This window comes from Pipistrellus hanaki, assembly GCF_964339955.1.
Source record: "Pipistrellus hanaki genome assembly, chromosome: 2".
Lineage (NCBI taxonomy): Eukaryota > Metazoa > Chordata > Mammalia > Chiroptera > Vespertilionidae > Pipistrellus > Pipistrellus hanaki.
This window is the reverse complement of record NC_140504.1, coordinates 139,712,307-139,726,107: the sequence shown is the minus strand read 5'-3', so window position 1 is coordinate 139,726,107 and position 13,801 is coordinate 139,712,307. Positions and strand designations below refer to the sequence as shown.

General features: G+C 37.3%; 1 protein-coding gene across 2 annotated transcripts in view; it reads left to right on the top strand.

The window, feature by feature from the left end:
• The window catches only part of CLCA2 (chloride channel accessory 2), a 42,035-nt gene extending 39,603 nt beyond the window's left edge, over positions 1-2,432 (top strand). For both annotated transcript variants that reach the window (XM_084874413.1, XM_084874412.1), the window contains one exon: positions 922-2,432. In XM_084874413.1, coding sequence (XP_084730539.1) covers positions 922-1,364 — 443 coding nt within the window. In that variant the 3' untranslated portion in view covers positions 1,365-2,432. The remainder of the gene's footprint in view (positions 1-921) is intronic.
• The last annotated feature ends 11,369 nt before the right edge of the window (positions 2,433-13,801 follow it).

Sequence of the window (13,801 nt, the reverse complement as noted above, 5' to 3'; positions counted from 1 at the left end):
GTCCAAGAGAAGCCACTCAGCTATTACCAGAATTAGCTTTACATTTAAGTTGTAAATATTTTTGTGACTTAACATTTATGTTTATATTTTGCTTAGGAGGTGGGAATTTTCCCCCGATGCAGAAGTTTTTTATTTTATATACTCAAATGTATCATTTTTTTTTGTTTATGGCTTTTGAATTTTGAGTTTTAATTAGAAGAGACTTTCCCATTTAAAGATTTATTGGAATTTATCTATGTCATCTACTAAATACTTAATATTTTTATTTTTTAATCAAACTTTTTTGATCACTTCAGAATTTATCCTGGACAAAAAAAAAAAAAGTTTGTAGTACAGGTCATATTGTTTTTCCAGCTTTTTATCCAGTTGTCACACCACTATTATCAAGAAATTTGTATTTCTCGAATTAAGGAATTCTATATTATTTATATACTAAATTCCAGAATGCATTTGGCCTGTTTTTTGGTATGTGTACTATTGTACCAGTATGGCAATTTTTTAGTTATTAAAGCATTACAGTATTTTTTATATCTGATAAGGTTAGTCCCTTCAACATTGCTATTTTTTAGACTTTATATGGCCAATCTTGATTATTTATTTTCCATTTAAGTTTTACAATAAGCTTGTTAAAATAGAAACTTAGAGGCACTATTAATAGAATGAAATAAAATTCAAAAATAAGAGAAAAATATCTTTATGATGCTGAATCTTTCTATTCAAAAAACAATGTCTTTCCTCTCATTTAGGTATTAATCTGAGTTTTTAGATAATGCAGTAAAGTTTTGTTCATGTGCATATTTCTTGTTATGTTTGTTCTTAGGTATTTTAACTTGTTTTTGCTATTCTCATTAGTCATTTGTACCAAATTAACAAAACCTACTCAAAGTGACTTAACCTTGCCATTTCTATTTTTAATTTCAGCTAACAGCTATGAAATAAGAATGAGTAAAAGTCTACAGAATATTCAAGATGATTTTAACAATGCCATTTTAGTGAATACATCAAAGCTAAATCCCCAACCAGCTGGCACCAAGGAGATATTCACATTTTCACCAAAGTTTTTCATAAATGGACCTGAACATCAACCTGATGGAGAGACGCAAGAAAGCCACACAATTTATGTGGCAATACGAACCATAGATAAGAACTCCTTAAAATCTGCAGTATCTAACATTGCCCAGGCATCATTGTTTATTCCTCCAAATTTTGCTCCTGTACTTGCCAGAGATTATCTTATATTGAAAGGAGTTTTAACAGCTATGGGTTTGATAGGAATCATTTGCCTCACTACAGTTGTAACACATTGTATTTTAAACAAGAAAAAGAGAGCAGACAGAAAGGAGCAGGAAATAGAACTACTATGAACAAAATTACCTTGGTTCTTAGATGTAAAAACCCATGCCTTTTGCACTTTACGAAAACATACCCATAAAAACAAATTAACACCAAAACTGTTAAAAGTACTTTGAATTTTGCATACTACAGATCCTGTTTTTACATAAAAAAAAAACACAAAAATTCTTTTATCATTCACATTTAGAGGGTAAAGTAGAAAGTCCTTAAGCTTAGGCTAAGAATAAAATAATAAAATATATTTTCCAAGATAATCCTTTAAAGACCAACAAGGCAAGGTCAAAGTCAAATCAGAGTCAAGAAAAAGCTCCTTTTATTGAAGAGAAAACATAGCCCAAAGTAGAGAAAGAAGGTTACATCTGGATGATATAACTGTCTATATGAAGCAATTGTTTAGTTACTTTAATTTTTCATTCTCTTTTTCTCTTCAGAACAGATTGCTTGTTTATGACAAAAGATCAATGTTCATTTCATATATGGTGCCTCTTGTAAAATTCTTACCTCTAGCCATTTGGTTAACTATACTACAGATCACTGTAAAAATTAACCTCAAAATGTGGGTATTATCCTTTCCCCCTTACACTGGTTTTATAAAAGATTCCTATTGAATTTATTGTTTATCAGTTTCTATTCTCATCAAAGTGGCTTTCCCAGCTATTGTCTTAACCGTTCAAAGCAAACGGTTATAATTTTCATAAGACTTTAAGTAAAAAATAAAAGACACAGTTCTAAACTTATTTAATTCATACACAGGCTACATAATTTTGTTCAATTTCAACCCAAGAAAAGGTCACAGGAGAAAGGCCTTTGGAAATGACTGATTCTGTTTTCTGTTTAACTAAGACTCCAGGAATCCTTTCTTGATCAGGGTTTGTTTATATTGATCGAGGGGATGGGGAACAAATTGAGAGAAGGAAGCATAGGTCAGAAGAAATTAAAAATCATTTTTTATCTAATCTTATCTCTCCTATTTTAAAAAAAAAGATTATTGAACAACAGAATCATTTGCTTTATATATTAAAGAGCTGAAAGCTTTATTGGCTAATTACAGATAATGTAAATTAGATATTTTATAATCAGGACCAAATAAAAGAAAAAAATAGAATATGTTTTGGGGTTGGGTGAAGAAATTGTAGTAAATTGGGACAAGAAAAAGCATCAGAGAGGGTGAAGCCTTGAGTAAGAGCCTCAAAGCAGCACTGGGGGAACAACAACCAACAAATCTCTCTACCTAAGCTGCCTCCTTGCAGTTCATACTACATCCCAGGCCTGGCCTGTCACATTCTCAGTCTATAGTGCCTACATTCTTGCAGCTGGGAGAGTTTCAAGCACCCACTTAAGAGTCAGTCTCTCCTCTCTCTAATTTGGGATTTGCTTCTCTGTAATCAAAAGGCTGGTAAAATATTGAGATGGGGTGTGGTAGATTTTATGTCCCCAAATGTTTCCCTTATTTCACAGACAGGAAAATGAATGTTTATGTGAGTTATCCAAAATACTGTGCTGGATAGCTTAGGAAGAATCCAAGATGGCTGCTCGGGTAGGCACCTAGCCGCAGCCGCACGCAACAATTTCAATAAAATACAACTAAAATATAAAATGGACATTACCCAGAACTACAGGAAAGTCAACTGACTGGAAATTCTACAACGAGAAGCAAGGAGAAAACCAGAAGGAAGCGCGGAGGAGCTGTAAAAGCCCAAGGTACGGAGACACGCGGCGCGCGCGGAGAGTACAGAGCCGGAGAGGAGGGAGGCCGAGTGCCTGGCTGGCGTTCCCTAGCGGGAAGGAGATAAACACTCGGACTGTGCTGGGCCCCCAACTGCTCTGAACCCCCGTTCTAGGCCAGACCCTGGGGACCCAGGCTCATCCAGAGGGAGCTGGGCTATAAAGCGGTACCCGGGGAAGCAGCAAAAGGAGGTCCCAGAGGCGCGCACACAGGGCGCAGAGAAGGGCCGGCCGGCTGTGCCGTAGGACTGCCCTGGCGGGAAGGAGACAGGCTCCAGACTGCTCTGAACGCCACCTCCAACTCCACTTCCAACTGAACTGAACCCCAGTTTCGGGCCCATTGCAGGAGAGCTTACACTGTTTGGTAGCAGGCGAAAATCGAGGGCACCTTTCTCTCAGAGGCGCTTGCAACAAGTACTGAAGGACCCTGAGTCTCAGGAGTCGCATAGGGCGGGGCTGACGGAAGCCAAGGCTGTAGGCTCCACCCTGAAACTCCGCCCCCATCAGGAAAGCTGCCTGCGAAAATGCCTAAACCAAATAGATCACAAACGAAAGAAATGGAGGACAAAAAGCGACTGGATATAGAGTTCAAAACCACACTTATAGGGTTTTTCAAGAGACTCCTAGAAAAGGCCGATAAAATAAATGAGACCTATGAGGATATGAAAAGGGATCAACAAGAAATGCTAAGGGATCAACTAGAAATAAAGAATACATTGTCTGAAATAAAAAATATTCTACAGAGTCCTAAAAACAGAATAGAAGATCGCAAGAATCAAGTCAAAGATTTGGAACATAAAGAGCCAGAAGACACTCCTCTGCAGAAGCTAGAAGGCAAGAGAATCCAGAAAATTGAAGATAATGTAAGAAACCTCTGGGACAACTTCAAACGATCCAACATCAGAATTATGGGGGTCCCAGAAGATGAGAGAGAGCAAGATATTGAAAACATACTGAAAGAAATAGTGACAGAAAACTTCCCCCACCTGGGGAAAGAATTGGACTTACAAGTCCAGGAAGCACACAGAACTCCAAATAAGAGGAATCCAAAGAGGACCACACCAAGACAAATAATAATTAAGATTCCAAGAGCAAAGGACAAAGAGAGAATATTAAAAGCAGCAAGAGCTAAGCAGGTGGTTACCTATAAAGGAGCACCTATACGATTGTCAGCTGATTTCTCAACAGAAACCATGCAGGCCAGACGGGAATGGCAAGAAATATTCAAGGTGATGAATAGCAAGAACCTACAGCCAAAAATACTCTACCCAGCAAAGCTATCACTCAGAATCGAAGGTCAGATAAAGAGCTTCACTAATAAAAAAAAGCTAAAAGAGTTCATCACCACCAAACCAGAATTATATGAATTGCTGAAGGGGGTTCTTTCAGAAGAGAATGTAAATAAAGATAAAAATTATGAACAACAAATACTTAACTATCAACAAGTGAATCTAAAAACCAAGGAAATTAAAAAGAAAAATCTGATGAACAATATTAACTGTTGAATATAATAGAATCAGAGGTATGGAAGGGGAGTGAACTGATGATTCTTGGGGAAAAGGGAAGAGGGGAATGTGGGAAGAGACTGAACATAAACTGTGCACCTATGGATGAGGACAATGGGGAATGGGGAAAGGGCAGAGGGTGGGGTGGGAAGGGGGGGGGAAGGAGCACTTGTAATAATATGAACAATAAAAATTTATTAAAATAAATAAATAAATAAATAAATAAATAAATAAAAATAAAAAAACAAAATACTGTGCTGGTTAATGGCAGAGCTATAGGAGTACTGCCAGGTTCTCATACTGCTCCTTCACACCTGTATATTTAAGAAGGTGTGGGCCCGGCCTATGTGGCTCAGTGGTTGAGCATTGGCCCAGGAACCAAAAAGTCACTATTTTGATTCCTGGTCAGGGCAGATGCCTGAGTTATGGGCTCCATCCCCATTAGGGGGCATGCAGGAGGCAGCTGATCCATGATGTTCCCCTTATCCATGTTTCTCTCTCTCTCTCTCTCTCTCTCTCTCTCTCTCTCTCTCTCTCTCTTTCTCTTTCTCTCTCTCTTTCTCTTTCTCTTTCTCTCTCTCTCTTTTTCTAAAAAAAAACAAAAAAAATAAAAAATATATTTTAAAAACAGAAATTGTGGGAAGATGCTGGGAATTATGACTAGAAATATTTAACCTTTTAAAGATCAATTAGCAGGAGAATGGGTCTGGCTTTAAAGAACTGGGTGGTGGTTGTTTTACTTTTCCATCTTGGTGTCGGAATGAAAAAGAAATGAACTTAAGCCTATGAATTAGTGATTTGGAAGAGGCAAACAAAGTAAAGGATGCTAAGTGACAAACTAAAATATATTATAGCAGGATAGAAAGGGGGATTGTATCAAATGAATAGGCCAAACAATATTCAGTAGTTCTGAGGGAATGAAGCATTATAGAATAAAATAAATATATGGTAAATGTGGAAAGTTATTGATTTAGAGAAAAAAAAAAGTTAACTTTCAATGAGAGGGAGATGGAAACAGGAGATAGATAGGATATTTTAGGGGAATGAGTTAATATACCCTATGCACTGAGCAGATTGCTGTTTATAGGTACACTGTTGACTGCTCTAAAATTACCTTTCCATCTGCATGTTAGTACAAGAAAGCCTACAAAAATAAATATATGTTATTTGCTTTTGGCTTTGCCTTCAAGTGTAGTTATTCTTAGAAGAGCATTCATTTGAAATTTAATGTGACAAATAATGATAGCATTCATTTAAAACATAATGTGTCAAATCCAATTACAATAATGGCAGAGTTGCTCATATCAAACTAATCATTTTGCTGATAACAGTTATAACTCTCTAAAAAATATAAAACATACTCTTGGAAGGCACTGGACACCAACAAAAGCAGGTAGAAACTGAAAGCAATAGGACCCTTGAAAAAAGGCAAGCAGTCTCAGTGAGATCCACATTTAATCAGCTTTCCCCTTAAGGCATTCCCAGTTTGTTTAGAGCACCTGGATGAGTTCAAGCAGAGGACAGCAGTCTTATGGAGTTGACAAGACAAAAGTAAGGGTTCTGGGGCACCAAAGCACTTGAATATCCCAGAAAGAAAGCAACTGCCAAGGGGAAACTTCCCTAATTGTGTCTGCTCAATCCTTGGGTGAGTCCTAAATTGCAAAGGAATCTGAAGGAAAACAAGAGATTGGGGGCTAAAATGGCTGAACAGAGATTTCAGCAACTGCCTAGTTCTGGAGAGAAAAAGCTTAATTTTTAATCCTCACCCTAGGATATTTTTTCATTGCTTTTTAGAGAGATTGGAAGAGAGAGGGAAAGACAGAGAGAAATATTGATGTGAGAGAAACTCATTGATTGGGTTGCCTCCTGCACGAGTCCTGACCAGGGCCCAGGCTGAGGAGGAACCTACAACTGAGGTATGTGGCCTTGACTGGAATCGAACCTGAGACCCTTCAGTCCACAAGCCGATGCTCTTTCCATTGAGCCAAACCAGCCAGGGTGAGAAAAAGTTTATTTAATTTCACCAGTTAGAGAGCTTGATAAGCACCTTGTGTTTCCATTGAAACTCCATAAGGGTCACATTAGGGGTAAGAACCATGTACCCAGTCTAAGAATTATACCTTAGAGCCAATGGCAAAATTAAAATAGATTTGCTTTGACAAAAACTAAAACCATATCTCCATAAAATCAAGGTGATTTACCAATAATTTAACTACTACTATAACATAACTCAGAGGAAGATAAAATAATACAGTCTCTATAACATATCATATAGTATATAATAAAAAATTTAATAGATATGCTAATGAACAGGAAATGAGTCCCATTATTTAAAAGAATAACCTAATTAACACAAAGATAGGTAAAAAGCAATAAAGGCACAAAAAAAAAAATAAAGGGAAATAACAAAAATCAAATAGCAAGATGGTAGACTAAAGCCAGCTAATCCTATATAATAAAAGTGTAATATGCAAATCAACCAAACAGAATGACCAGTCACTGTGTGTGTGAGGGGGTGTGGGAGAGAGACAGGAGGAGGGCAAAGCCAGTGAGCAGGAGGCACTAGGCCAGCCAAGGCGCATGCCAGTGGGCAGAGGGAGGGGACAGCAAAATGGGGGGAGGCAGCAGCAACCAGTGGCTGTAGAGGGGCGATGGGGGGGGGGCCACACCTGTTGGTGCCAACCCCTAATTAGTTTTCCTGGTTGCCTCCCACAGAGGAAAGCCAGACTGTGGCTTAGGCCCGCTCTCTGGGCCTAAGCCGTCAGTAGGAAATCCCCTGAGAGCTCCCAGACTGTGAGAGGGTGCAGGCCGGGCTATGGGACCTCCCCCTGAGTGCATGGATTTTTGTCATGGGCCTCCAATATAAATGAATTAAAAATGTCAACTGAAAAGCAGAGATTTTCGGATTTAGTAAAAAGCAAGACTCAACTACAGTGGTGCCTCACACAACGAACTTAATTCGTTCCAGGAGCAAGTTTGTTATGCGAAAAGTTCGTTATGTGAAACGCGTTTTCCCATAACAATACATGTTAAAAAAAATAATTTGTTCTGTAGCATAAAATATGCTAAGATGACATAAAAAAAGATAAATTTTTTGTTATTATTTTTATTTAGATACATCTAAAAACATAATTTTTTTTAAAAAAAACACACATTTTTTTAATTTTAAGACAGACTAAGTAGAGTCTACCGAATCTTGCACATCTTCATCCATTTTCTGCTTTTTGGCCGATGGTTTCATGAAAAACCTGTCCAAAGTCGTTTGTTTTTCTCTTTTCTCCAACATCTGCTGGAAATAACGGACAAGAGTATCGGAGTAAAGATCGTTGATCCTGTTTGCTTCAGCTGAATCCAGATACAGTGTATTGAGTTTAACTTAAAAGGACGACTGCCGTGATACGTGCGTGATTTAATTCGTAATGAAGAACAATTGCCGCGATACGTGCTTAAGTTAAGCGCAGTGACTAACGACTGCCTGCAGTGCCTGCGCGGAAGGATGTAATACATCGGCAGCGATCGTGGAAGCTCGGGCGACTTCGTTGTGTGGAACGAAGTTCGTTGTATGAATCATGAAATTAAGTTCATTGTGTGCAGCGTTCGCTGTGCGAGGCGTTCTTTATGCGAGGCACCACTGTATATGGAATTTATAACAGATGCATTTTAAATACACAAAGACATATAAGTTGCACCCTATCCAGTTTGGCTCAATGGATAGAGCATCAGCCTGCAGACTGAAGGGTCCCAGGTTTTATTCCGTCAAGGGCACATGCCCGGGTTGTGGTTCCATCACCAGTAGGGAGTGTGCAGGAGGCAGCCAAATCAATGATTTTCTCTCATTGTTGATGTTTCAATCTCTCTCTCCGAAATAAATTTTAAAAAGACATATAAAATTGTGTCTTTTTTGCAAACACTAAAAATAAGAAACCTGGTGTTAGTGTATTGTTATGAAATAAAATAGACTTTGAGAGAAAAGAGACAGAGTCATTCCATAATGATAAAAAACTAAACTCATCAAAAAGACATAACAATTCTAAATGTTCATATACCTATTAACAGAGTTTTAAAATACCAAAAACAAACAAACCAAAATCCAGAACTAGAGAGAAATAGACAAATGAACAATTAAAGTTAGAGATTTAACTCTCCCACTGTCAATAATTGTAGACCATGCAGACAGAAAAACTCATTAAGAATGGAAAATAGTTTAACAATATTATCAACCATTTGACCTTGACATTTACAAAATACCACACCCAATTAGTGCAGAATACACATTCTTTTTAAGTCCTCCTGTAACATTTACCAAATTATTTTGTGCATAAAATACACCTCAGAATATAAAGTCCAGAAACAGACCTGCACATGTATGATCAATAGACTTTCTATAAAGGCATGTGCAAGCCAGTGGGGCAAGGCAGCCCAATGGGTGAAAGAGTTCTTTTCAATAAGTGATATTGGAACAACTAGACATATATTTGGAAAACAATTTTATTCCAACCTTAATAAAATATGAATTCATGATAGATCATAAAAATAAATTAGTTAAGATACAAACTTCTAAAAATATATAAAATAATATCTTCACAGTTATAGTGTAGAAAGACTTCTTAGAAAAAGGAAACACTAAGCATAAAAGAAAAAATTAATTGGACTGCATTAAAACTAAATATTTGTGTTCATCAAAGGGCAGCATTAATGCCTAGCCAGCCTGGCTCAGTGGTTGAGCGTCAACTTATGAACCAGGAAGTCACAGTTTGGTTCCCGGTCAGGGACACATGTGGGCTTGATCCCCAGTAGGTGTCATGCAGGAGTCAGCCAATCAAAGATTCTCTTTCATCATTGATGTTTCATCTCTCCCTCTCTCTCCTTCTCTGAAATCAATAAAAAGGTTTTTTTTAAAGGACAACATATATAAATGAAAAGACAAGGTACAAAGTAGAAGAAAAATATTCACAACACACGTATCTGACAAAGAAGTCATAACTATGTGTTTAGATCTGTGTTATGGCCCAACTAGAGTGGCTCAGTTGATTGACTGTAGTTCCTGCAGCAAAGGGTTGTGGTTAGATTCCTGGTCAGGGCACATAACCTGGGTTGCTGATTTGATCCCTGGTTAGGGAGCCCGTGGAGGATGGCTGATCAATGTTTTTCTCTCACATCCATGTTTCTTTCTTTCCCTTCCTCCCTCTAAGCATGTCCTCAGGTGAGAATAATAATCATAATAAAGATGATGATGATAATATATCTGTGAATGTAAAATACAGGAAATGGGAATAGAAGCAGAGAGGAAGTCAGATGAGTAATGGGTTCTGAAGAATTGAGAATCTGATTTACTGTGTATGTATCATAGGAAGTAGAAAAGGCATAGGTCAGGTACAAAGAAAAAGACAAAATAAAACATGAAAGTGAGGGATACAGATGATGGTAGAGTGAGAAGCCATCAAGGACACAGAAACAGATGATCATATCCAGGAAGATAATTAGAGCTTGTCCCCAAAGGTCAAAAGGAATCAATAAATCTCTCATGTGTGCAAATGCCTAGCTCTTATCAGCAAGAGGGTTTCTGGGATGGGTGGGGAGTAACCCAGATGGTAGCCAATTTCATTTCCCACTCCCTCTCAGCTACAAGCTGATGTGTCTTATCAAAACACTACTTTCTGAGATCAATTGCCTCAAAGCAATTGACTCAATTGCACAAAAATGAGAAAGCTATTCAGTACAGTGGGTAATTGCTTTCTATATCTTTGACACTGGGGAACAGAAGCAATATAAATGAACAAACATCCAAAGGAAACATTTCTTAAAATTGACATGACCTTATTATTCACCAATATAGGAAAGAAGAACCAAGAGCCCAAAGAAGATAAAAGGAAATGAAGAGAGTAAAATGGAAAAGAGGAAAAAAAGGATTAGAAATTAAAAGTAGAGAAGACAGGACCACCACTCTTATGTTAATATGTTAGGATTTCAAAATGATGGCCATTAGTACAATATTTTTATTTTTATGTATAAATTTATTTCCATTACAAAAGTAATACATGCTATTATAAAAAGTACAGATGTTTAAGTAAAATGTGACAAACAAAATAGATATGAAATAAATAAGCTTACTTATTATTTTATTAATGGACATTTGGTAATTCAGTTTCTTATTATTATAAAGTAGGCTTTGAGAGAAAGTTATATTACCTTTTTACATATAATTGTATGTTCCTGTATTGTCTCTTGTATATGTAATCTGTGTACCTGTGTGAGTATTATCTGTAAGGTAAATTCCTAAGAGTAGAATTGCTATGTTAAAAGATACACATCCTTGCCTGGCTGGTGTTGCTCAATGGTTGAGCATTGACCTATGAACCAGGAGGTCTTCGTTCAATTCCTGGTCAGGATACATGCTCAGTCCGTAGTAGGTGGCATGCAGGAGGAAGCCGGTCAATGATTCTCTCTCATCATTGATGTTTCTCTCTCCCCCTTTCCCTTCCTCTCTGAAATTAATAAAAATATAGTTAAAAAGGATACTCATCCTTAAATATTGATAAGTATTTCCCTCTAAAACATCTATACCAATTTTTCTTCCATCATTAATTATGAATATCTGTTTCCTCATGGCCTGAAACAAGTAATGAACTGGGGGTTGAACATCAATATCCTTAAAATATCCTTTGGTCATCCTTTCATGTTGCCAGCTAATGTAAATTCCCAGCTTTCTCCATCTTGATGGATTCTCTCCTATCTCTCCCTTCAAGGCTAAGACTTGAATAATTGGGAAAGAAGGGGAAGTGTAAATATGTTTTGTTTACTGAATGAATTCTGTGTGTCAGGCATTGTATTGGCTGAGTTGCATTTGTTTTGTTTAAATTTTCAACCTTTAAAATACCAGTATGCCGTAACTAATATCGAAAAACTAGATTTTGATAAAAGTGATATTATTAGAAATAGAAAGACATTTTATAATGCAATCCAAAATTTGCATGCACCAAAAACAAAGCTTTAAAATATATAAAGCAGAAGTTGATGGAACTAAAACAAACAAACAAACAAACAAACAAAACAAAACAAAAAGAAATGAACAAATTCACAATCTTAATTGGAGATTTTAACACACCTCTCAGAACAGAATAGGGAGTCAAGAAAGACTTGAACATCTGTGGTCACATCGTTCACAACAAAAGCACAACTACAATTCAGTGGAGGAAAGCGTTGTCCTTTCAATAAATGATCTGGGCCTATTGCTGTCCATAAAAAAAAACAAAACAAGACAAAAATCCTGAATTTACATAATACACACAAAAATAATTTGAGGTAGATCACAGACCTGAAAGTGAAAGGTAATACAGAATATTGTATAATATCTTTATGGCCCTAACTGGTTTGGCTCAGTGAATACAGTGTCAGCCTGTGGACTGAAGGGACCCAGTCAAGGACATGTACCTTGGATGCGGGCACATCCCCAGTAACGGATGTGCAGGAGGCAACTGATGGATATAAAATTTCTAGCTCTCTATCCTTCTCCCTTCCTCTCTGTGAAAAATCAATAAAATATATTTTAAAATATATATATCTTTATGAACTTGAGAAAACTATCTTAAATATGACCACATAAGACATTACCCATAAAAGAAAAAATTAAATTGGATTTCATTAAAATTAAGAATCTCTGCTCATTCAAAGATACCATTAAGGCAAGCCACAAACTTGAAAAAGATATTTGCAATATATATATCCAATAATGGATTCAATACTAAGAATGTATAAAGAACTTCTATAAATCAATAAGATAAATACAACCTGATTAAAAGTTGGGCAAAAATACTTAAATAATCATTTCACAATGACTATCAAAATGAAAATAAGTATATGGAAAGGTATGTTACACCTATAATAATAAAATCATAATATTCTAATTAGACTGGATGTCCTTCAGGACAACCCCCTGGATGAAGCCACCACGGCAGGGCCCGATGCAGAAGCCAACAGCCACTGCAGTGGGTGGGGGCTGAGCCCCTTGCACAAATTTCATGTATCAGGTCTCTAGTTGGTTATAAAAGAAAACGTAAATTAAAACCACAGTAAAATATGATTGCACTTGTACCAGAATAGCTAAAATAATAAAGACTGGCAGTAGCATGTACTGGTAGAAATGTGGAACAACTGGTACACTCACTTTGAAAAGAGTTTGGCAGATCAACTAAAGTTAGGCATAAATACAACCTGTAACTCAGCAATTCCAGTCTTAGTACATACCCAACAAAAATCAATGCTTGCACCTATGGCAGTTTTATTTATAATAGCCCAAACAGGAAATACACATGTTCACGAACAGGAATTGGTAAGTAAATTGTGGTATATTTTTACAATGAGGTACAATGAAAAATAATGTTACCTAAAATAACTACCTAAAATAACATGGCTGAACTTTATGCAGAAAATGTTGTGTGAAAGTAGTCAGGCACAAGAAGACATATTGTATATTTCTGTTTATATTAAATATAAACACAAGTAAAATTAGTCTATGTGGCAATGGAAGTCAGAAGAGTGATTACCATTTGGGGGTTTTCACTAGAAGGAAACCTAAGAGAGGCCTGGCATATCTTTGGTGAAAGTTTGTCTCTCAGGGTATTACCTGTCTTTCCTTCAAGTTTCCTCCCTGTCACCTGGCCTCCAAGAAAGCCAAATTCCAGGTGCCATGGTGCAATGCTTTATGTGAGTGAAAACCTCTGAGAATCTGTTTAAGTTGGACTTGGGCACCAGAGATTGTGGCACTACCACCACAGCCTGCCCAGTGGACTCCATGCCAAATTAGGCCCCCTCCCCGGGGAAACAGAGACAAGCCCCTGGTGTTACAAGACGAAGCAACTGTGGCAGCAGCAAGGACACTTCATTGAGCAAGAGGCAAAGGCCTAGCCAGCAAAGTTGAGGAGGCACCTAAACTGGTCCGTCACACCAGGTGACCCCTGCCACAGGCATCTGCAGCAGCTACAGCCCAACATGAGTTCAGAGCCCTCAGAAATGAAGGGTTGAGTTACAGCAACAGGCATACAAACAATACAGATCAGCCAAAATGCTGACTAAAAGAGGGAGATTGGTGATGAAGATGAAGGAAGGAGGTAATAAGTATCTATAATGGCCTTGATTCATGCTGTAGCATTAGGCACTACAATTTATTTCAATAACTCTTGCTCTGGGTTTCTCAGGATGTTGCAGTTGGTCACCACCTG